Source organism: Gracilinanus agilis, chromosome 2 (assembly GCF_016433145.1).
Source record: "Gracilinanus agilis isolate LMUSP501 chromosome 2, AgileGrace, whole genome shotgun sequence".
NCBI classification, from domain to species: domain Eukaryota; kingdom Metazoa; phylum Chordata; class Mammalia; order Didelphimorphia; family Didelphidae; genus Gracilinanus; species Gracilinanus agilis.
In genome coordinates, this window is record NC_058131.1 from 614,018,892 (window position 1) to 614,043,395 (window position 24,504).

The window sequence follows — 24,504 nt, forward strand, 5'->3', positions numbered from 1 at the left end:
TCTGTGAGCTCACATTTTTCTGAAGGATATTCTCAATACTCCGAATATAGCCCATTCTTACAAAAGCTTGGTAGAGATGAACAAGTAATCCTAAGGGCTGTTGTAGTTACTGTTATCTTTTGGATTGCCTCTCTTCAGGGTATCAGTACCATTCTGGATCTTTTCCATTTGTCATCTGAGATGTCTTGAAAATTAATCCCTGAATGCCTTTAAAATTGTGTCACCTCTAGCATAGATTTAATCTTGTCTTCCTATCCTCCTAGTCTTACTTTTTTGCATATCATTTCCACTTCCTTTTTGAGCTTATCTTGGATACAGATTCAGCTAATATTGACTCCAAACAGTAATTTCTTTTGTGATCAGGGTGAGATAAGGTCTCTATAGAAACTGAGTAACCCATTTCCTTTCTGTTTGCTGTCCAATTCTATCTGTAAATGCTCATGAAATAATCTAACTTGGTAGGGTCTCACACCAATTCTCCATAGCTTGTTTTCTTACCCTTGTTATTTTTTTTTTTGGTAATTCATGAGTAATTCTCAATATCTTTTGTCATTGTCCTTTGTAATAAATTTAGTGGGGTCCCAGATAATTTAAAAACTGGATCCCCTGAAATGGTTATATTATTTTAATTCACACTGCAGGTCACTGGGCTGGAGCCATTTGCTGTATTTGATATAACTGTAACTTTACAGAGTGTGAATTTAGCTACATGTGACTACTTCAAGGGCATTCATTGTCTGTACTAGGGGTCGGCAACCTTTTTGGCTGTGAGAGTCATAAACGCCACATTTTTTAAAATGTAATTTCGTGAGAGTCATACAGTGCTCACAGTGTGCGCTCCTGTAACAGCACCTGAAAAAAAATTGACTTTATGGCTCCTGCAGAAAGAGCCATATGTTGCCGACCCCTGGTCTGTACTAATAGGGACCTATTGCAGTGAAAATGCATGAATGCATTTCTAAATTTCATCTGATAACAGACAGACACACACATACATAATGCAGACATTATTTAGGAATCCAGGATTCTGCAGTCTTTAAGAATTCATAATGACAATTAGTTTTTTTGAGAATGGTAGAAAAGATCTGACAGGGTGGGGGTGGGGGGTGGGGTGCACGGAGGGGTACAGGATGGGGAAAAAGGATCAGAAATAACTCTGTGCACTGATTATTGATTATTAGCTCAATATCATGGTGAAGAAGAAGCTGAGAGTTGGAAAAGGGAGTGAACTGGCTTTCAGATTGTCATCAATCAACAAGCTTTTTATTAAGCCTTTACAGTAAAATAGCCTCTGCCCCTAAGGACCATATGGCCTAGCCAAGAAAAACAACATGGACATAGAGAATTGTGTACAAAATAGATATAACATGATTTTGGAGAGGTGGAGCTGAATACTAGTTGAAATTAGGGATAATTTTATGTGTAAGGTGACATTGAGGTGACCCCAGAAGCAAGTTAAAGATTCCAAGATATGAAAGTGAGGAAGTAATATGCTTAACTTTGGGTAGAAAAGGAGAGAAAAAGTAACTTGACTTCTTTTCTTGTCTTTCTCAGATCCCTCCCAATTAGCCATCCATCCAGTACACAGACTGTCTCTGAGTTGAGTATTCGACCAAGGTAAGATGGGCTGTGCTTAGATATCAGTCAGGGGATTAGTATATTATTTCCCAACCACTGGTTATGAGTGAATTTTTGAAGATCCAGAAAACTATAACTACCTAAAGCCTTTTTGTCCTAAAATTTAGCACTTTCTTACTTCTCCTTGTAACCTCTTCTACCCATTCTAGTCCCTACTCCATGAGCATCTGAAGCTCTAGTGAATATGGTAATCTACCATAGAGAATTGAGGTCTTTGACCAGTTTTGACTATAGTTTGAGGTGGATAACACTGGCTTTTTGGAAAGAGAATAGAGTTTGAGATTGGAAGCAGGGTTTTAGGCTTGGAATTGCTTATTAGCTAGCTCTGTAAGCCTAGGTCATCTCTATCCTCTTGCTTTTTTCCTCTGTCAGATGAAAGATTTGTAAAATGATAGAGCCAGAAGAAGCTTTATATACCATCACCTGGAGCCATGTGTTTGTTTTCCAATAGTTTGATGACTTCATTTCCGTATAGGAGGTCCCAAGGTCAAATTTTCCTAGCAGTCTTGTCTGCTCTGGGAAAGTCATTTAACTCTTTTTGCCTTGGAACCAATATATTGTATTGATTCTACAAGAGAAGGTAAGGGATTAAAAAAGAAAATGTTTTACTGTGAAGGATCCATGGGCTTCACCTGACTGCCAGAGAAGGGGTCCACGACACAACCAGGGTTAAAAACCAGTGTTGTGGTCCATTTCCTTCCTCCTCTGGTTGTGCAAAATGAAGCAACTTGCACAAGATCTGTCCCATATATAGCATCTTAGTAACTGAGAAGGGACTCCCAATACCATACCAGTGACATCTTCCTCAAAGCTACCTGTCGTCTACAGCATCTCTCTCTTCATCATTTTAAATATTCAAGTTTGCTAACTGATCCTTATATGGAATTATCTAAAGGCTATGAACTATCCTCATTGCCTGCTTCTGACTGCTCTGCAGTTTATCATTGCCCTTCCTAAAATGTGGTAGAAGTAACCACAGTACTGTAGATATGGTCTGATCAAATTGGTACAGTTGGGTCATCACCTCTAGTCATGAAAAAACAGTGCTTCTCCTAATGTAACCTAAGGCTGTGTGTGATTTGGGGGGGGGGGTAGTCAGGGGAGGCTGTTATACACTGTTGAACATATAGTCCACCAGAACACCACCCCCTCCCCTATTTCTATCAAGCAAGCTGCTACCTAACTAAGCTTCCTCCATTTTGTATGGGAAGCATATTTTTTTTTAACCCCAAGTTCAAGTGTGTATAAGGTGAATTATAGAGTAAAGAAACTGAAAGCAAGGATACTAGTTTAGAAAGTTGCTACAGTACGTACTTTAATTGCTAAAGTGATAAGGGCCTGAACTACAATAACAGGAGGGGTGTGCAGAGAGCAATCCTAACTTTTATGGTGGTGGAATCAGTAGGACCTAATAACATATGATTAATCCCTACTAAATCTCATCTTATTAGACTAGGCCTAACATTCTAGCTCATCAAGATCTTTTATCACCTGATATTATTAAGTAACTCTCAGCCTTTTCCCCCAGTTTAATTATTGTGAATTCATCAGTCAATAATCACATACACATATGCGTATGTGTACATATAAAATAAGCTCAACTAGGTAATAACAGGATGCTCACATTTCAAGCCCTCCATGCATCTTCTAAAATATTTTTTTGCTGCTTTTTTCCCAGAAAGAGTTTCGTAGTTGTGTTCATATAAAGTTGGGATGGGAGAAAATGTCTTGATAGATAGACTTTCAAATATTTTATATATTATGTAATTATTTTGAATAGGATTTCTTTATTTTTTTAACAGGGTTTTGCTAGCAATAAACAGAAAGGTTGTTGATCATTTAGAAATAGGTTTAATTTATACCTTATTACTTCATTGAAGTTATTATTTGATTCAGTTAATTTTTGTTTGATTTTTGTAGAGTTCTATAGGTAGACTATTACAATCTGGAAATAATTCCTGTGAATGAACTCTGAATTTTTTTTTCTTGTTTTCTTGATATAGTTAGCATTTCTAGAATTATATGAAATAACAGTAGTGACAGTGAATAATCATCTTTGCCCTTCCCTTCCTGATTATATTGGAAAGACTTCTTTTATTTCTCCATTACAGATAATTCTGGTTTTGGTTTTTGAGAAATGTTCCGATTTTGAGAAAAGATCTATGCCCGTATTTTCTGGTGGTTATTTTTTCCTAAATAGAAATGAGTGTTGTATTGATAATTTCCGAATATTGAACAGCTAGGTGGCACAGTGCATAGAGCATGGAGCATGGAATCTGGTAGACTCATCTTCCAGAATTGAAATCTGGTCTCAGACAATAGCTGGGTGACCCTGGGCAAGCCACTTTAATCCTATTTGTCTTAGTTCCTCATCTGTAAAATGAGCTGGAAAGGGAAATGGTAAATCATTCCAGTATCTTTACCAAGAAAATGCCAAATGAGATCACAAAGAATCAGACACAACTGAACAACAACAAAATATGGAACCATCTTTGCATTCTTGATTTAAACCAACTTGTTCACAGGGAACATCTTTTGAATATGTTGCTGTCACCTCTTGCTAATATTTTGCTATTTTGCATAAATATATCTTAGGAGATAGATAATGGGTTATAGTTTTCTTTTTCAGACTATCTCTCCCCAGTTTAGGTTTCAGCACCATATTTAATCAAAAGGATCATGGAGTTCAATTTCATTGTTCTATTTAAGCCTTCCTTTCATTTTTTAAATGAACACTTCAGTCTTTGTGATTAGATTTCATCCAGTCTTGGTGCCATCTAAGTGGACAAATTAAGACTGGACTCCTTTTTGTCCTTTCTGAGAGGAGAAAGACATCTGAGAAATTATCATGGATAAAGTTTTTGTTTTCTTAAGTGCTTAAGAAAAAGAGGGTTTTTTTTTAGTTCATATAGAGCTGTGGAAGTGAACCGGAACAGGCCATCCTCATGCTGATATCATGAGGGATTTTCTCAGGAGTGGTTAAGTTGGGATGAGGGTATAGTATATGGCCTGGTACTGGTTTTAAGGGGCCTTTCTGACTGGCTTCTTCCCTCAGTAAATCAAGCATTTTGTTTTCTATCTATCTGTGTGCAAACAGCGAGCTTGAGAAAAACATCAGCAGTGACCCCAGCACTCAGTCCTCCAGCCCCACAGAGAAGCTCAAGCAGTACTCTCCTGGCCAGACGGTGATCTGTTTTATGAGAAAGGTGAGATAAACATCCTGGTATCTGTGTGTCGTCTTTGGGGGCACCAAAGGGTGAAAGGGGAGAGTTATAAGAAAGGTAAGGTGAATATCCTAGTACTAGTGTCCTCTTGGGAGTTGGAGGAAAGGGAGTATAGGTGAGGAAAAGACAGAACCAAGGCAAGAATTATGTTTGGGCACCTCATGGGAGTTTGATATCAATTCTTGCTTAGGCCATCAGTAGATACAAAAGGAGAATCAGATGTGGTCCATGCACTTTTGAGTTTAAAGTCTAATTGGGGGCATAACTTAAGATATGAAAAAATGAGAAGTCAGTACCAGATAGCATGTGTAAGTGCTAAACCATGTGGTACAGACTGGTACAGACTATAGCTGCAGGGAAAGGTCAAAGGAGGCTGTGGGGAGTGTGGGCAGAAGCACTTGAGGGAGACATTATAGAGCAGGTAAGATTTGAGCTAGGCCTTATAAGATGCATTAAAACTGCCCTACCCCCAGAGGTGGAATGACATTCTTGTGCATATTTGGAAAGGGGGACACAAAGGGACTGAGGTTGGCCTGCTCTTTTTGTGTGCAGGGGCCATATCTGGGGTGAGGACTAACCAGTCAGACAAAGCACCAAGAAAAGCAGCTCCACTCTTATTGAGGCAGTGAGCTGCTAGGGCAGGTCCTTGATGTTCCTAGAAAGAATCAGATGGTTCTAGGCCAATGATGGCAAACCTTTTAGAGACTACCCCCCTTTATCCCACACAAGAGAGCACTCCCATTGGGCTGCTGGGCAGAGGGTCAGGTGAAGTGAAAAAATGTCCTCAGTGTAGGTGAAGAGGAGAAGGAGAGTGGCCCGAGTGCTCTGTTCCCCTCCAGCTCTGCCTCCTGTGAGCCTCCCATCTTACCTGCTGTGCGCTCCCATTGGGCTGCTAGGCAGAGGGGCAGATGAAGTGAGGAATGTTCTCAACCTTGGGCAGAGAGGGGGAAGGGAGCAGCTCCACCAGAGTCCCTCTGCCTTTCTAGTAATGAATTCTGGGGAGGATTGATGGGGTGGGTGGTATGCATGCCCATAGAGAGTGCTTGGCATAAATGCCATAGGTTCACCATCACTATTCTAGGCTCTCATCACTGTGAACATTCAGTCACTGTAGATTACAGCCTTTCTATGCCTGCCTATGTTCTGTCACTTGAAGCACACTATTTAAAATGAAACCCCTGAAGGGCAATAGTCAGGGGCAAAGGAGAAGGAAAAGGTTTCCTTCTGCCTTTTTCCTGGGGGCTCTGGTATTTCATTTGAAGGAATTGGATATAGTTACCAAAAATTGTAGCTCTTACTACACAACAAAAAGGGAGACAACTTTCATGACCTCTTCCCTTTTCTGTTTTTGTTTTTCTCTTCTCTCCTCACTCTTGTCTTCTAGTTCAATGTAATAAAAAAATGGCTTGAGGTGGAGATTTCTTCTGACGTCCGGGGAAGAATTCCTCAACTGCTGACCTCTCTCAGTTTCAAGGTCTGTATCTGTTACCTGTGAGTAGGAGATCTGGGAACATTCTAGAGAATTCTCTGTTCACTACAGCATTAGGAAATGAGAGGTGTTGATCCCTGATAGTCTTCTGAATGCTCCATTTGGGGGAGGAGCAAAAAAAGATTTTTCTCTCTCCTTCCTTGGCTTCCATAACATTACTTTTCAACTCTTTATATCTATTTGATCTTCCTTCTTAATCTCTCAAGCATCAATTCTCCTCCCTGGTTCCCTCTTCTCTATTCTTTGACCTTTAGTGCTTTCAGCCACTCTAATGGATTCAGTCACATCACCTTGGCATAGGCAAATCTCAGACCTATATATCTAGCTTCTCTCCCCTAAACTCTAATCCTATATTACCTGTTAGATATTAGCCCTATCTGTCCTACAGACACCTCTGACTGGACATGTCCAAAGCTTAAATTCTACCTTCAAACTGACCCCTCCCATCAGCTTCACCACTGCCCTTGGCACCACTGTCCTCAAGGTCACATGGGCTTGAGAAACCCTGGAAAGTCACCTTTGACGTGTCTTCAGGCTCTCTGCTACCACCTTAGATCAGACCCTTATCACCTCTTTCCTAGATTATTACAAGAGTGTCCTGACTGGTCTCTTTGATCCCTAGCCTCTTTCCTTTGTAATCCATCTACCTCATGGATGCCAAAATAATTTTCCTAAGACCAAAGGTGTGATTATGTCAATAGCTTGCTCAGAATCTTCTGTGGTTCCCCATTCCTCTGGGATAAAATGTACTTAAGGCCCCATGCAGTTGAGCTCCAGTTAACGTTTATTTCTTATTACTCTACCTCCCATTAGAATTATGAAGACCAGATGAGATCTAAACTTATATTCAAAGATACAGCACTAGTAGCTATTGCCTGACATGACATTGTTTCCCAGTGTCTGGAATGCACTCCTTTACGATTCAAAATTCTTTTCGTCTTTAGTTCAAATCAAGTGCCACCTCCCTGCTTCCTCTCAATGAGTTCTCTTAATCCCTTCTTCAACCAAAAAAAAAAATATATTTTTTTTTTAACCTCACATTTTCCTCTAGCACCTTCTAATCTTCCTTTGGCCCCATAACTTCCTGCCTGTGTTATATTTACAGGATATGTTATCCCTTTCCCCAGAAGATTTTAAGCTCTGGTTGCAAGAATTATATTACAATTTTTTAAGAATTTCTAGCACCCAGCAGAGTGTTTTGCTCATAGCAAAAGTTTGTTGAATTGAATCAGAGTTCTTATTCATCTAGGTTCTGAAGCATCCAGAGAAGAAATTTAAGATTGGCCAAGCCCTGAGTGCAATTGTGGTTGGTCCAGCATCTCCGAAGGCCTTCCTTAACCTGTCTCTCATAGGTATGACAATGGAACAGCCCCTGGCTGGGTCAGGAAAGTGGCCTTCAGCTCCTCTGGATGGGATAGGGATGAGGACACACTCCTCTTGTTGGAGGAGGAATCTAATGTGGGCATCTCAAAGCTTCAGCTCAGGGAAGGCCACTTCTGCTTTCTACCATTATTTGTGCCTGGAAACATGAAGCCTAGCCTTGGGTCCAAGGAGAGGACTGATTCTCAGATGGCCTGGCTTCTGTGCTCTCCTTGACCCTTTTATCTGCTCGGCTTTCCAGGCATTTTTCTTCCTTTTATCTGAGTCCAATTCTTTCCTCCCAGGTCCTTTTAAGTTGGAGGAAGGAGAAGTAGCCTTGGGCCGGGTGGTGAAGGTGATCCCCAAAGAAGGACTAGAAGTCATCTTCCCCTTTGGGAGAATTGGGAAAGTTAGCATCTTTGATCTGAGTGACTCTTATCTTGAGGAGCCCCTGGAAGGCTACCACCCAGAGAAGATTGTCAGGTGAGACTGATTGGCCTTCTGCTCTCTGCCTATTGTTATGTTCTCCCTTCTCTGGGTATTTTCTTGTTTTAGCCCTGTCTCCTCAATGAGAATATAAACTCCTAGAGAGCCTTAGCACAGAGATATGGGATAGGAAGGCTAAGTGGGTCATCCTCCCTTGTGAGAGCCGGAACCTGAAGCCCAGGAGGCAGGGGCAATGACTTGGCCCAAAGCATCCTCATAGATCAGCAAGCAGAGTTGGGTCTGGAGTCCAGTTCTCTCAATTAATTTGCAACATTATTAATTATATAATTCAGTAAGAATTTATTAAGCTCCTATGTTATGTCAGCCCTGTGATATACTCTGACTCTGGGGTCACAAATCCAAAAATGAAAATGGCATAATAATCTATATTGATAAAGCACTTTAATTTTGCACAGCACTTTTGCTAACAGGTATTTATTAAGCACTTGCTGCATGCTATCCACTGTTTTCCTCTACTGGGGATCCAAAGGAAGGCAAAAGCATCATCTCTGTCCTCCCCAAAGGAGCTTACTTTCTAATGGGGGAACAAAAAGAGTCCAAAGACTCTACATGCAAGATGTGTGCAGGACAACTGGGAGGAAGTCTTGGGGGGCACCATAAAGGAGGGGTGGGAGAGTCTTTTGCAGAAGGTAGGAATAAGGAACCACTAGAGTTCATTGAGAGAAGTGGAGTGGGCCAGAGCCAGAAGTAGGAGGCTTAGACCTGATCATACGGACTTTCCATACAAGGCCTCATTTTAGTTCCACAATGACCTTTGAGGTAGCTATTGGGATTTTGAGCCTCATCTAGTGGGTGGGTCCTGCAAATGTGCAGCCTGGAGGTCTTTGAATTATTTTATTTTATTTATTTTGCTGTATCCTAGTTGGGTGGCCACTAAATTCTGTAGGTCTCATTCTTTTCCTCCCCTTTTCAGGTGTTGTGTGCTGTCCAACAAAGACCGTATCCTGACTCTGTCATTACGACAATCCAGGTAGACTTTTGGTCTAGGATTCTTTTGGGGTGGGGACAAGGTGTGGTAATGATTACTCCCTTGATCAGTTTTCCAGGTTTAGAGAAACTTTAGTTCCTTTTAGCTCCTTGCTGCCTTGGACCTTTTTTTTTGATTCCTCAGGGTAAAGAAGCCAGGATTGTTCTAATTGCACTGTATGCCAGTTGTTGGGGGTTTTTCCCTCAAGAACAAAAGTTGTCTGGTCTCAGGTTATACTCTGGGCCACCTAAATTCAGGGGGTCAAAAAACTAGAAAAGCCCAAGTTGGGGATATAATTAAACTGTGGGAGGGAGAAGGAGCATTCTCTGAGCAGTTTCCTTAGTGGTTAAAATGTGATGCTAATAATGCCAAGATTATGGGTTCAGCTTTTCTGTCTTTAGTTAATATTTATTAAGAGACTCCTTTCTATGTGTCAGGCAGTAAGGATACAGTGACAAAACCAAAATCATTCCTGTCTTCTAGACATTCTGCTGGAGGGAAAGAGCATGTTCATAGAATGTGATCATTTATAAGTGAGCTTCAGGAAAGGGCTCTAACAATTAGGAGAGTCAGGAGAAGGCAAATACTACTTGAACTGAGCCTGAAATTACAGAGGCAGAGATGAGGTGGGGGGAAACCATACCAGGCAAGGGGAGATGGGACAGAGAGAGGAGATGGAATATTTTAGCCAGATTCCTAAGTAGGCTAGTTTGGCCGGAAAACTGACAGGCCTCTGGGAAGATAGGTTGGAGCCAGATTATGAAAAGCAGTTTTTATTTTATCCTGTAGGAACTAGAGAGCTGCTGGAACTTCTAGAGTAGCAGCAATATGGTCAGATCTATGCTTGTTTCTGTGCCCTTGATCATAAGAAGGATTGGGCAAGACAGTGTAAACCATCAGTGTAGGCAATCCTCACTTGGAGCTGGAACTCAAATTGTATGTCCCATTGACATTTCACTTTCATGTAGGAAAAATGGCACAAAGAGCAGTGTGGAGTTAAGCCTCTCTCTCCCTGCCTCTATGTCTCTCTCCTTTAGAACAAACCCCAAGATGAAAAGCAAAATAGAAGACCCTGAAGTGAACTCAATGAAGGACATTAAAGAAGGGCAGCTCCTCCGGGGCTATGTGGAGGCCATCAAGAAGCAGGGAATATTTTTTCGGTGAGAAGTGTGGGGCCAGAGGTGTGGCTCAGAGGACCCCCTTGGGGCTGTGACAAAACCTTTTAGAGGCTGAGTGCCCAAACTGAACCCTTATGTCGCATGTGAGCTGCCCCATTACCCTGGGGAGGGAGAAAGTGCCCCCAGTGGGCTGCTGGACAGAGGGGAGGGTGATGGGAGAAATGTCCTGAGGCACATGTAGAGAAGGGAAGGGAGCAGTCCCTTCTGGCAGGTGTGCCATAGGTTTGCTAACCTGGGTCTCAGACCTTCTTGTCTGTTCTTCTTGTGTCCTAGAACTGTTTTTTTTTTTTTTTTTACACTTACCAAACCTCTTTTTTAGGGGATCTCAGAGAAAGGGATTCTCTAGGCTCCTACTTGATCATTCATGGAAATTACTGGGAAGCCGGGTTTTGTCTCTCTTGTGTTTGCCATAATTTCCCTTCTGCTGGAAAAGGAGCCCTTTCCTCTTCAGAAGGCATCAGGGTGTCTTTGCTCCATCTTGGGCCTTACCAAAGTTGTCTCCTTACTCCAGGATGACCAAGGTTTCTCCCTGAATCTATAGTCTTGTCTTTCCTTTCTTACAGCATTAGCCCCACACTTGTGGGGCGGGTCAAGTACCAGCATGTTACCACATATCTCCCATTTGACCGAGCTTTGTACCAGACCTACCTCCCAGAAGGAAAGCTGCTCTCAGCCAAGGTCTTGAGGTAGGAGTGGAAGCAGGCAGAGGCTGTGCTAATTCCCAGCCTTTGTCAATAAGTTGTTCCCTGTCCCCTTTTTTCTGTGATTCTGAGGTAAGCGACCTTCTTAAAATAAAGCCCAGGTCAACTCTGGGGAAATTTCTAAAAAGAGAGTTGTGGCCAGAGTAAATCTAAGAAATAGACCAAAGTAGACACTTTGCTTGGGGGCCTGTGACTCTAGCTCTAGGCAGTTATGGAGACTTAGCCCAGAGGGTTAGCCATGAGCCTCAGATGTTTCCATTCTAGCCCTGTCTGCCTCCATACTGACCATACCCCCAGAGTCCTAGCTGCAGTAGACAGTATGTGACAGGAAGGTTCTTGGTAAGTTCTGCTGTAGCTCAGCTGAGGCAGGGCACCGGCACAAGAGGAATACCCTTTGTCTTTGTTCCTATTCATTTTCCCTTTTGTCTCTCGCTTATGCTGTCCCATCTCTCTTGTCCATCCAGGGTCAACCGGAAACAGAACCTGTTGTATCTGTCCTTCCTCCCCAAGGACACTGGGAAGCCAGATGTGTTTCCTGAATCTTTGGGCCTGCCACCACGGGACCAGGAAAGGGAGTTGCTCAGCAATCAGCCGAAGAAGAAGCGGAAATTGGAACAAGAGGAGGAAGATCATGGTGCCTCTGAGACAAAAAAGAAGCAGCAGATCAAAGAAAAGAAGGAAAAGAAGCAGCTGATGAAAGAGAAGAAGGAGAAACAGAAGCAGCTGATGAAAGAGGAAAAGGAAAAACAGAAGCAACTGATGAAAGAGAAGGAGAAACAGAAGCAGCTGGTGAAAGAGAAGGAGAAACAGCGTCAGACGAAAGAGGAGATGCACCAAGAGCCCAGGGCAAAACAGAAACAGGAGGACCAGAGCCAGCTACATAGAGAACCTGGGGCAAAACGGAAACAGGAGTTGCAAAAGCCTTCTGTCAAGCCAGGAGAGAAGGGAGAAAATAAAGGGAAGCGGAAAGTGCCAGAGGTGGAAAGAGAACAGGTACTTCCTTAGGTGAAGGAGATGTCCTTTAAAAAAAAAAAAAAAGCATTGAAAGAGAGAACCTCGGGGTGGCCATCCTGTATCCTGGGGAGAAGGCCAAAGGTGGAAGGTATCTGATATAGAGCTGAGTGCCTATGACTGCTATTGTCATTTTCCAGAAGGTCAGAGATGGGGGTTATGGAGCCCTACTGCTCAGACACCATTTGGGATTTGCCTTGAGAATTCTTAGGGATAAATGACAGTGAATGTCAAGTGAATGAATGAACCAGTCACATTTCCATTCTTTGCATTATCCCAGGAGACGGTGAGTAAGAAGAGAAAGCAAAGCCATCCACTGGAAGAAGATGATAGTGGAGTTGAAGTTAATTATAAGGAGGAGAAGGAGAAGAGACTTAAACAGTCCAAGGTAAGAAAGATTATTGGACTCTCAAGAGGGGATGAATAGGAGTCAGTAGACCCAAGCACCATTCACTAGCTGTATGTATATTCTCTGGACTCACCTCCCATCCCTGACTTGGAGTTTTAATGAAGATCACAGTCACAGGGCTGAATGGTGATTTGGTTGGCCTTGAAGTCAGGAATGTTTAGGTTTAAGTTTTGCGACTGGTACCTAGTGGCTCTGGGTGCTGAGCATGTCGTTTAACTAAAATGCTCAAACTAGTTTATGGAACATCTTTACTAGTAGAGTTTCGTAAATCAATGAGATCATTCATCTACACCCTGCTCTCTCTTCCCATACCCCAATTAAAAAACAAAACACAAAATTTCAAGTCTGAAAGGTTCTGGGTTCTAATCACTCCCAGACAGCTTTGTAGCCCATAGGAAATAATTTAACTTAGGGGCCTGCATGTCTTCATCCAGAACATAATAGCACCCACCTCACTGGGTAGTCATGCAAACCATAACACTCCATTTAAATGTGAATGATGATGGCATCCAGTGAGATCAGATCCTAGAGATGAAGTCTTAAGAAGTGATGATCCATGTGTCCCTGTGCATTTCTGTGCACAGATTAGGAATCCCAGGTGATCAGGCATATCCTGACTGCATTGTAGGTTACCACCTGTCGGTGCCTTCTTATCCTTGTTCTTGTCAGCAGATCACCATTTGATAAATGCTGTTAGACCAGTCAGGAGATGGCAGGATGGGGGGTTGGGGGTGATTTGGCAAGACTGGGGAAGCAGAGGCAGTGTCTGGTCAGAGTTATGCCTTAGGCCTCAGATTCTCTCTGATTCTCACAGAAGAAGCAGACTAAGCCCACAGAAGTCCCCAGGCTGCAGCTATCTTCGGGCTTTGCTTGGGATGTGAGTCTGGATACACTGACCCCAGCCATGCCACCCCGAGAAGAAAGTTCGGACAGCGAAGATGAGGAAGCAAGCCAAGCCACGGTTCAGTCTTCCCCTGGGACTTTTTTAGATGGTCTTTCCAAGGAATGCTTTCCAAAAAAGGGGGGTGGGGTGGTTGTCTTACTTTAGATACTTTGGAGGGGAGGGAATAACTAAATCTGTCTCCAGAGACTGAGAGACCTGATGGGAAGCTTCATATTCAACTCAGTATGAGCCTTTGGGCTCAAAGTTCTCTTCCTTCCCCCATCATGGGAAGATATGACAACATGTAGTTCAGGGGCACTGGGGTTGGGCTTGGGGGAGTTAACTAACAGTGATTGGAATCCTCACCAGTGGGGAGTAGGCTCTCAGGAGGCCAGGGCAGCAAGAGAGGCTGGATGCCTTCCAGGCTGTCTCTCCGTGTGCTTCCCTAGATGCCACCACTTACCCTTACCCACTCTCTCTGTAGCTGAAGAAAAGCAAAAAGGGCAAGGAGTTGGAGAAGCAAGAGGCAGAGAAGGAGCTGTCACGAATTGAGGCAGCCCTCATGGACCCAAATTGGAAGCCTGAGACTGCGGATGACTTTGACAGACTGGTCCTGAGCTCCCCCAACAGCTCCATCCTCTGGCTGCAGTATATGGCCTTCCACCTACATGCCACAGAGATTGAGAAGGCCCGAGCTGTGGCTGAGAGGGCCCTTAAGTCCATCTCCTTCAGGTAAAGAGGCTCCCTCCCAGCAATTCCCACAGAGGAGGTGGGGAGTCATGGCTTGGCAGCTATTAACGCTGCACACTATTGATTGCTCCACACTTCCCTCCCTAAATCTGGTTTGTGGATACCCTACAGGTTGTTGAGCACCTGGGTTAGGAAATGGGCAGGAGGTTCCCCTGGGAGGGCTGTGCCAATACTTTTCTGTGAAAAGAACAAAAATGAGTGAAACATAGGAACTGTCTTATAGCTCTTCATCTCATTGGCATAAATGCAAAAAAGTATGATACAAAGTAGATTGTGATAAATCTGTAAGAGAGGCTAGCTAGGAGGAGGGAGAGTTTGTTTTCAGGGGTTGAGACTCCCCTTAATCCATAAGTGAGGCTCTCACTCCTTCCAGGGAAGATCTGTTTTAGGACCCAAGAGGTATTGGGTGTTCTCTGGCTGAGTTGGATCCAGCAGGAAACAATAGAAAATGGCCCATATCCAAGTAATCAAAGATTCAGGGTTCTATGTAAAGTTTTGGGAGGCAGGCAGTACTCAGAATTGATCTCTAGGCCTATTTCCTTGACCTTGTGGAGGTATGGGAGATCTAAGCTGGGGGTGGGGAGTGTGGCAGTTTTAATTTATAGTTCAGGCATCAGTAGTTAGCCTCCAGATAAGAGGCAAAAAAGAGGTCCATTGGACTAGATCTTGAGTCTTGACTCTTCTGTATCTTGTTTTCTCTTTGCAACCTAGAGAGGAGCAGGAGAAGCTGAATGTGTGGGTGGCCCTGATGAACCTGGAGAACATGTATGGCTCAAAGGAGACCCTGGCCAAGGTCTTTGAGCGGGCTGTGCAATACTGTGAGCCCTTGAAGGTCTACTTCCAACTGGCTGACATCTACACCAAATCAGAGAAGTACCAGGTATATTTGCCAGCTTCTTGTTTGGAGATGTTTCCCTTCAAGTCACAGAATAGTCTATTTTCCATCACTGCTCTAGACAGAACCTACCCAGTGGGCATCACAAAGGCAGGGCTACATGTTGAGAATCCTGGGTTCTTGCCCCAGCTATGCCCTCAGCTGTCACTGTAACTTTGGGAAAATTGTTTTACAATCCTATACCTCAGCATCCCTATCTATAAAATGGAAGAATAATTCCTTCCTTTTAGAGTTTAAGTAAATTGTTAGGTGTGGAAGTGGTTTGGAGGTGAAAGTGTCAACAGAATTCCATTTGTGTTTTTATAGTGTACCCTGAACAGGAGAGTAAAGCCCCTCTCCAGCACTGGCACCTTCTCCTCTTTGTCCTTCTTGCATCCCCTTAGGGACCTCTCAGTGGGCACAAAAGCAATGTGGACTGGGAGGAGTGATCTTGGCTCTCTCATGCCCTTTCCCAGCCCCCTCAAATCTGTAGAGCACATCTGAGTTTCATTTGGTTCTTGTTCCTTCTCCCAGGCAGCTGAAGAGCTCTATAGTCGGATGCTGAAGCGTTTCCGACAAGAGAAGACTGTGTGGATCAGATATGGTGCCTTCCTCCTTCAGAGGGGCCAGGCTGATGCCAATCACCGCCTGCTGCAGCGATCCTTCAGTTGTCTGCCACAGAAAGAACGTAAGGCCTTTCTGTTCCTCTTGCCCATCTCTGCCTTCTCCAGGAAGGATCCTTCCATATGGCATGGTATCCTTGCCAGGGTAACCTTTATGTATTTCTTGGTTTTGCCTATATGGTTGACCTTCTCAGAGTCTCTCAGTTCCCAAGAATGAGGGTAACAGAATTAATCCTCACTTCCAACCATTTTGTCAAGATGGTCCATGGGCTTAAGTAAAGTGGCCCACTGGCCAGTGATGGTAGGACCCATTCTGGCCTCTACCTTCCCTGTCCTTAACATGCCTAGGAATCCCAGATTAGGCTTTGTTGTTCCAGAAGGGGAACAGTGACCAAGGAGTAGGAGTGGAGATTCTTTCCCATCAGCTTGATCTATTAAGTCTGTTAAGAGAAGGGACTCTGGCCAGTGGGCTGAGTGTCTGAGTGACTCATCACTTCCCATCAGATGTGGATGTCATCTCCAAGTTTGCCCAGCTTGAGTTCCACCTGGGGGATGCAGAACGAGCCAAGGCCATGTTTGAGACCACACTTAGCAGCTACCCAAAGCGCACAGATGTCTGGTCTATCTACATTGACATGATCATTAAGTATGGGAGCCAGAAGGAAGCCCGGTAAGTAGGGGGACAGGGAAAGGAGACAAGCCAGTTAAGAGTGAGGAGGGAGAAGGCCCATCAGCTCTAAGGCAACCAAATACTTGAGCATTTTTATTTCTTTGTTGGTGTGTAAAGTGAGGTGATCCTGTGCTTATTGTGCTCCAGCTTTTTATCAGAAGGGGATTTTGCCCAAAGGGAAGAACCTCCATTTGGCCTTGGGAAACAGCATGGGTTCACTCAGCTAGAAGCCAGAAAACTTGGGCTCCTAATAATTACCTGTGCATCCGCTTTCATTTCTAGCACTTTCTCAAGCATGATCGATCATTTTATACTTAGCTTTCCTTGGGGCAGGGCATGTGGGTGAGGGCTACATTATACAAGGTCACTAGAATAGCAAGGGCAGAGCTGGCCCTGGAATGCAGGGTTCCTGGTCTTTCTCCTGTGGCTTATCCTCATCGCACAGGCCCAGCAAGTCCGCTCTCAGTTAATTCAGGGCAAGGCCAAGTTTTCCCCAGTGTCTGTGTCACAGAGCTTCTGCAGTATGGATGAGTTCTGACTGGAGGGCCAGTCTGCCGGTTCCCCTGAGCTCTCTATTCTTGTGACCCAGGGACATCTTTGAGCGAGTGGTACACCTGAGCCTGGCCCCCAAGCGGATGAAATTCTTCTTCAAACGCTACCTGGACTATGAGAAACAGCATGGCACAGCTGAAACGGTGCAAGCTGTCAAGGAGAAGGCCTTGAGCTACGTGGAGGCCACAGGCACTCTTGCTGAAAGCTAGTGACTGATGCGAGGGTGCATGAGCCCTCCTGAAGAGAGGACATGAGATGTATTTTTCTAAAAAACATGAAGGGGTGGGTGGGGGGCTGTAAGGGTTTTATTTAAGTTTGATAACACAGGGTAGCTCTGTGAAAACCAGGTGTGACCTGTCCTTGTCAGAATGTGTGTGTCTATCTGGTGTCTATGTGCGTGCTTGAATGTGTGAGTACAAAACAATGGGTCGTATGTGAGGCATGGTCAATGTATCATAATTTCTCTGAACTTTTTTTTACTTGTTATAAAGAATGGTTGGAATGGGAGAGGGGGGAGGATTAATTGTGAAACAGGATGCAAAAGTAAAAGGTAAAAATAAAAAAGCAAACATGATAGATCTTTAATGGCCATTAGCCCCTCGTTGACTGACAGACTCCCAAGAAACCTATCTGGGTTTGGAACACCCAATCCTGTACAGCCTTCCTTGGAAATGTGGTCTAAGCCAAGAGGACTCGCTGGATTTGAGGTCTGAATTAAATAAACTTGTTCATCTATCTTTAAAGTGGGGATGAGAATAGCTATTTCATCAAGGTTGTCTTGAAGAAAGTACTTTGTAAAGTATTTCTTGCTCTCTGGAAAGTGGTAACAGTAGAGGATGACTTCTGGGCCTCATGATCAGACTTTCATTTCATCAGTTATGATATCCCCAGAAAGGCATAAGGAAAATGGGGAATCACTAGGCTATGACTTCTTTTAGATATTCTATCAGATCAGAGACCCCCCAGGGACCCACTGGCCTTTTGTGTAGACCTGCCTCCCTCCAGAACTTACTTGGGAGTCTGCTAGGGCAAGGAGAGCACCATAGCAATGGGGAACCTGGGCTCTCTCCTGGGAATCTTTCCCCCTCCACCCCATAACCCTTAACTTCCATCTTAAAATCAATACCAAATATTCGTTCTGAGACAGAAGAGCTATAAAGACTAGGCAATGAGGGTTGAGTAACTTGCTCAGGGTCCCACAGCTAGGAAGTGTCTGAGGCCATTATTGAACCCAGGATCTTCTATCTCCAGGCCTGGCATCCTATCCACTGAGCCACTAGCTACCCCTTGACCCCTGGGGCCCTTGTGAGGAGAGGAATGGCAGCTCCTCAGAAAGAAGGGACAGAGACAGTACCCATATTCCCTGATGAGGGAGAACCCTGAGGCATTTCATCCATGTCCTCGGTGCATGCCTGAAAGTGTCCCTAGACCACTTGAGTAGGGAGCCTCTTCCCTTGACTTGGTCTCCAGACAATGGAGGGAGTGCTTCCTATAGGTACAGAGCTTCCTTCTGCATGGAAGCTGGTTTCTTGTTCTGGCCTCAGGGAAAATAGAAGTTAGTTCTGGCTGAGCCTGAAATACCATGTGAACAAGAAAGCCTTTTTCTCTAACATACATAATTAGTGTGTGTCGGTCATGCTGTGCACATTTGGCAGGGCCTAGAGAAAAGAGAGAAGCCGAAATGTGGAGAAAGTGGAATGAGTGCCGCTTGGGTTTTAGGATCTCCAGCTCCTAGGGTGGCCATGTGGGAGAGGACGACGACTGAGCATCGCCAGTAAAGAGCCAGTGGACTGGCCTTGGGGGAGAGACAGGCAGGAACCTTGTTACCGCAGCCATGGGCTGAGCAGATGACCAGGAGGACTTGGAAAGGTGTCGTGGCAATGCGCTACAGGCTGCCAGGCCAACTTTTGAGGCCTAGCCCCACAGAACGAGTCAAAATGGCTTCCCACCCCGGCCCCCATGGCCTCTTAACACAAGAAGAGGGTTGCGTTTTAGGAGTGCTGCTGCCCCTCATGACTCCAAAATCCTGATTTCTCAGAAGGGCCTATCTTCTGCCTTCTCGCAGATTTGGGATTTGTATTCAGGGGTCCAGAGCAGTAAGGGAGTACATACACATATGAAATGTTGCAGCAAAATGTTTTATCAAAAACGTTTAAAAATAGAAAACCAGGTCAGTGGGCACCCTGGGAGAGCGGCTTACTAAGGGCTCCCCAGGTCTTCGGACCTTCCCCTCCCAAAGATGGTCCGTCTAGACCCACTGGCAGTTAGACACAAGTTAACCGCCATCTCGTCTCACAAGGAGCCCACGTGGGGCGTGCAAGGGACTTCTGTTTCTGGGTCCCAGGATTAAGAAGTTGGCACAAGTAGCTGCTTTTCTTTGGAAAAGACACATCCTGCAAAGCTGCTGATCCAGCACGCTGGCGTGGGACAGACTTTCTGTCGTGCCAGGAGTGCCCTTCCCAGGCCAGCTGCGCTGCCCCCCAGGTTCTCCCCAAGCCTGGCCACCGTCCAGGGGCGGTCCTCCTCCTCCTCACCACCCTGCAGCCGTCTTTGATGGCCTGTTAGTAACACTAGTAAAAACAGCTTCCTCTGATCCGCCCAGAACCCACCGAGGTCTGCTAGGTCCCGGGTTTCGGCGCAGGCCCCTCTGTGCCCCCGGGCAGCTCCGGGATCTTAGAAGTCACCACTGTGTATTTTCAAACAGCTGTGGGATGGCCAGCCTGCCGGCGACACTAGGAAGCCAGGAAAGCCATCTCCAGGTTGTCCGGCCCAGTGCCATTCCCCACTATCCCCTGAGCCCACTTGTGCAGCCGACTGTAGAGTGGGAAGCCTTGGTTCTCCCGGTACAGGTAGACCCCTGTGATGGCATTCCACTGGGGCCTCGGCTGGGTCCCCTCCACAACAAACTCTTGGACCAGCTCCTTGTCGTCTTTGTCCAGGGCCACGAAGCCGAAGAAGCGGCGCACGTTGTTGGCGGCCAGCACCCGAGAATGGACCTCCGCCGTTCTCTGGAACAGCTGGGACTCGTTGGCCCGGTACTGAGCCCAGTATGCCTCTTGGCGGTAGCCCAGCGGGGAGCAGCAGTGCTTCAGCAACTTGGCGAGGAAGACGAGGATCGCCACCATGCCAATCAGCAGCCACCCGAAGAGCTGGGCCGGAGAGAGGAGGGAGATGTGAGGTGGGGTCTTCCCTGACCCCAAAAGGTGCTGCCGACCACACACACACCCCACCCACCCACCCACCCACGAGGACCTCCGCCAGGACCGGGGAGGGGAGACGAGGAACGGAGCTTCCGTAAAAGCAGCCCTCGGCCGGGAGTGGGGGATTCTAGTCCCGGCTTGACGATAATTAGCTGCAGAACCAGAAAGTCAGTTACCTTGTCTGGATCTGGGTTGGCTGTTCTGTGGAACGGGAAGTTGGAAGAGACGGGAGCCCTTCGCCACTGTACTATGTGAACCCTTTTCTGCTTTCCCTCTCTGTCGCCTCGTGCCCCTGCGTTTCCTCCTCATCTCTCCAGATCTGAGAGGGCCTGCCTGTCTGTTCTCGCCTGTCCCATTCATCGGAGTTCAAGTTGAAAAGGGCCTTAGACGGCATCCCTTCTTACTCATTTGACAGCTGATGGAACAGACGGGTGAAGTGCCTTTACCTAGGGTTGCCCAGGGAGGAAGTATTAGAGGAAGAGTTGGAACTCTGGGCTTCTGGCATGTAGCACAGAGCCTAGTATGTTCTAAGAGCTTAATCAAAGGTTGTCATTGGACCCGATTCTGAGCCCAGGCAGCATCTGCCCCATGTTGCTGCATCTCTGATGCTTGCTCCATCCAGAGGAGAAGGAAAGGGATATAAGAAAGAATGTGACGAGATCCAATTCAGCATTTCCTAAACCAGTAATCCTTGATGTCAACTTGTAATCAGTCACCAGAGATGGGCTTGATAAATCATCAGATCACTTCACTTAAAATGCATTATCCCGGGGACAGCTGGATGGCTCAGTGGATTGAGAGTCAGGCCCAGAGATGAGAGGTCCTGGGTTCAAATCTGGCCTCAGATACTTCCCAGCTATGTGACCCTGGGCAAGTCACTTAACCCCCATTGCCTAACCCTTACCACTTTCTGCCTTGGAGCAAATACACAGTATTGACTCAGTAAGACAGAAGGTAAGGGTTTAAAAAATAAAATAAAATAAAATGATTGGGAACTAGAACCATGAAGATGGCTTCATTAGCACTGAGCATTTCCTTCTAATCCTGGCACTAGATTCTTTCTGTTCCCTCTTCTCCACCCTTTCCAGGATCTTTCCTTGCCTGCCTCTCTCTCTGAGGGAAGGGTGAGAGTGTTAGTTTAGGGTGTGATCTTTTCTGCCTTCTCCCCTCTCAGGAGATTTAATTAGCTGTGCTCTGTTAAAAAACAAAAACAACTGGTTTGATTTTTTTTTGGTGTAGGAACAATATAATGCCCCTCAGATTCACAGGGTCAATTTTAGGGAGTTTTTATCAGAAAGGTTATTAATCAATCACTAGCTCAGAGCCCCCAGTTAGGAAATTTAATTCAATTGGAACACAGGCTATGAACCCTGCCTTAGACACTGGGTACTTATGTGACATTGTTCTAGCTCAGAGCCCCCAGTTAGGAAAGTTATTCAATTGGAGCATGGGCTATGAACCGTGCCTTAGACACTTGGTATTTTAAGGGTCACATCAGGAAAAGCCTCAGAGCAAGGTGGACTCAGTGTCCTCTCAATCTATGCTTCTATGAATCAAGGTCTGATTCTGCCAGCAGCACCTATTATGCCTTCCAGCCCAGCATGCCAGCTCCTGAAGGGGTATGGGAGAGAATATCACAGACCCTTTACCAACAGCCAAACCCACCTCCACTGCACCTCCACATAAACGACCTACCTGGGACTCGTACTTGAGTCTTCGGCTCACCTCCTCCTTGAAGGCTGACAGGTTGGCCGGGGCCTCCCCACAGGGGAACTTGGCCAAGACCTCGATTGCATGTTCCCGGGGAAAGCCTCTCTCTCCATAGGTCAGCGACGAGGGGTCCACAAACTCGCTGAGGGCGCAGACGTACGCCTCTCCTCGAAGCAGTGAAATGACAGACCAGGTCACTGGAGCCACGGCGGCACGGCCCAGGATGGAGCTCAAGAGCAGGAAATTGGGGGCAGCTGAGCAGTTCTTGGCCCGTCGGAGCTGACATTCAGCCACCAGGTTCCATGTGTGAGTGTTGAGGATGACGCCGATGAGGAAGAGGGCCAGAGCAGGGACCCCGATGGCTGTCAGCCCATAGATGTAGTTTCTGGCTGGAGAGCAGGGACAGTGGAAGGCCACTACAGAGAAGAGCTCCTGGCTCCCCACCGTGCCCAGGGCCACCAGCCCATTGAAGATCATGACATCTTTGCTCTTGAAAAAGAGTGACAGGAATCGGAAATTCTCCATAATGAGGGCCGCCATGGTGATGAACCAAGAGGTTTAATCTGCAGAAATGAAGAAGAGGGGTCTGAGTGAATTCAGATATTAGACCCCCTTTTTCCCAGGGAAAAAGGGACGAGGTTGCCCAGGGGACCTGTGATCCAATACCTCAAGTTAGGGGCTGGGAGATGTTGTTTCCTTTTCAGAGAATGTGTGATTCTGGGCAAGTCCCTTCTTCCCTTTTACTGACTTTAGCACCCCCATCTGTGAAAGGGGAGGGGAGAATCCTTAAATGTCCCCTCCTATTTCTCAGGGTTGTACGAAAAGAAAGAAAATAGCAATATCTCATTTTCACAGATCTTCATCTCCAAAGCACAGAAGTCCTCACTATGACCCTGAGAGGCAGGTAGGGCAGGTGTTATTTTCCTTTTATTTTGCAAATGAGGAAACAGAAACTCAGGGAATTGGAAGGTTTACACAAAATTAAGATGTCAAAGGCAGAGCTAGTCTGGAGCTCTTGGTTTATGACTCCTCTGGGAAGCCACTAGATTGTAAGCTTCTTGAGGGCATTTTTGCATTTTGCATTTCTTTGTAGTCCTGGCATATAGCATGGTGCTGGGGGCACAGAAGGCACTTGCATGAATGCTGTATGACTGAGCAGGATGGAAAACATGACAGAAAAGTAACAGAACTGGGGTAGCTAGGTGGCTCAGTAGATAGCCAGGCCAAGAGACCAGAGGTCCTGGATTCAAATTTGACCTCAGACACTTCCCCAATTGCCTAACCCATACCACTCTTCTACCTTGGAACCAATATTGAGTATTGATTCTAAGACAAAATGTAAGGGTTGTGGGGCAGCTGGGTAGCTCAGTGGAGTGAGAGTCAGGCCTAGAGACAGGAGGTCCTAGGTTCAAACCCGGCCTCAGCCACTTCCCAGCTGTGTGACCCTGGGCAAGTCACTTGACCCCCATTGCCCACCCTTACCAATCTTCCACCTATGAGACAATACACCGAAGCACAAGGGTTTAAAAAAAAAAATGTAAGGGTTGTTGTTTTTATGAAGGGGACCGGCTCCTCTGAGACTCTGTCTTCCTATGATGGGGCTGAGATCATTAGGAGCTGGGCTGAGCTAACAGGGTTTTCAGTTCTGTTTTGGGCAACTTCAGCCTCCTCTCCCTGGGACTCTCTCTGCAAAGCTTTTCCTTAGGCCTTATCCTTGGGCCACCTTCTCCCACCCCATTCTCTTGCCCCAGGCAGGACAGAGAAGAACTAGGCCCCATCTGTACCCCACAAATGCAGAAAACAACGGCTTCCAGGCCCAACGACACTGGGAAGCTGGGAGCAGAACTTGGGTACTTGCCTCCCCCTGCATTCTGCCAATGCTTTACTTCTCAGAACTATTCTAAGGTTATCACTAAGAAATTGGGCTGAGTGAGGGAATGAGGTGAGGCTTTGGGAAGTTCTTTCATTAAAGGAGGACACTGTGGGAGGCCTCTAGGGGTCCCTGCTCTCCTCTAGGCCCTATTCTCTGGGGGCTTCTCTGTCTTTAATTGTTTTAAGTTTGTTTTTTATTGTGAACATGACAATAATCAACAAACATATCTCGATATACAAGGAATAAAAAAAAAGACAATGAACTGCATAAGAAACCATAAACTCCTTAGAAACCTGTTACATCTACTTTGTATTTTAAATAAACACACTATATTATGTACATGATATATTATGCATGTTATTACACTTCAAGTAGCACCAAAAACTCCTTAATACTTCATTTTGTTTGATTCTATGCATTTAAAAACATGTAAATGATCTTTTGGGGAGTCACAGCCATTCCCCATGAACCTATTCCCCCAAAGATGTCTACGTTTAGAGCAGAGAATGGATAGTCCTGCCTAGATTTAGCTCAGGCGAGGCCTGAAGCTGCTAGGGGTTAAGTGTTCTCTTTCCCCCCTTGTCTCTGGTCTGGGAGGAAGGAAGAAGCTGCTCTTCCTCGGGCTCTGCAAAGCATCCAGGGAGTCCTAAGGGCCCACATGTACTTCTTAGAAGATGGCAGTGGCGGGGGCGGGGAGCCAGGACTGACCAGATGGGTGCTGGCGCTGCGAGAACAAAGCACCCACACTCCCACCACCACTTTTGGACACTTTGATCTCCTTCCCAGAGAGAACATGAGTCTGGGCCCTGTTGGGCCTCTACCCTTAATGATCAGGGCCTCCCCAAAGAAAAAAAAGATGCAGTTTCACTTTCCCTCTTCCAAGTCC

At 45.6% G+C, this 24,504-nt stretch overlaps 2 protein-coding genes across 2 annotated transcripts in view; one reads left to right on the plus strand and one right to left on the minus strand.

Annotated features, from left to right (window-relative positions):
* PDCD11 (programmed cell death 11) overlaps window positions 1-17,598 on the plus strand; it is a 43,555-nt gene extending 25,957 nt beyond the window's left edge. The window contains exons 21-36 of the mRNA XM_044665542.1: window positions 1,555-1,617; window positions 4,736-4,844; window positions 6,247-6,336; window positions 7,601-7,703; window positions 8,016-8,193; window positions 9,131-9,187; window positions 10,222-10,344; window positions 10,926-11,048; window positions 11,528-12,056; window positions 12,355-12,462; window positions 13,298-13,444; window positions 13,851-14,098; window positions 14,828-14,996; window positions 15,525-15,678; window positions 16,118-16,283; window positions 16,873-17,598. Of these exons, the coding sequence (XP_044521477.1) occupies window positions 1,555-1,617; window positions 4,736-4,844; window positions 6,247-6,336; window positions 7,601-7,703; window positions 8,016-8,193; window positions 9,131-9,187; window positions 10,222-10,344; window positions 10,926-11,048; window positions 11,528-12,056; window positions 12,355-12,462; window positions 13,298-13,444; window positions 13,851-14,098; window positions 14,828-14,996; window positions 15,525-15,678; window positions 16,118-16,283; window positions 16,873-17,044 (2,539 nt within the window). The 3' untranslated portion in view covers window positions 17,045-17,598. The remainder of the gene's footprint in view (window positions 1-1,554; window positions 1,618-4,735; window positions 4,845-6,246; window positions 6,337-7,600; window positions 7,704-8,015; window positions 8,194-9,130; window positions 9,188-10,221; window positions 10,345-10,925; window positions 11,049-11,527; window positions 12,057-12,354; window positions 12,463-13,297; window positions 13,445-13,850; window positions 14,099-14,827; window positions 14,997-15,524; window positions 15,679-16,117; window positions 16,284-16,872) is intronic.
* Window positions 17,599-18,957: 1,359 nt separating this feature from the next.
* Window positions 18,958-22,285, minus strand: CALHM2 (calcium homeostasis modulator family member 2). The gene is made up of 2 exons (XM_044662552.1): window positions 21,731-22,285; window positions 18,958-19,984 (listed from the first exon to the last, which is right to left on the minus strand). Exons 1-2 carry the CDS (start codon window positions 22,283-22,285, stop codon window positions 19,568-19,570), a joined length of 972 nt encoding a protein of 323 aa, XP_044518487.1. The 3' UTR covers window positions 18,958-19,567.
* Window positions 22,286-24,504: the final 2,219 nt, after the last annotated feature.

Excerpts from the sequence above, each read along its gene's own strand:
- CALHM2 (XM_044662552.1), bottom strand. The coding sequence starts at position 22,285 with ATGGCGGCCCTCATTATGGAGAATTTCCGATTCCTGTCACTCTTTTTC. Across the intron at positions 19,985-21,730 it reads GACTCAAGTACGAGTCCCAG|CTCTTCGGGTGGCTGCTGAT; the intron begins GTAGGTCGTTTA and ends TCTCCGGCCCAG.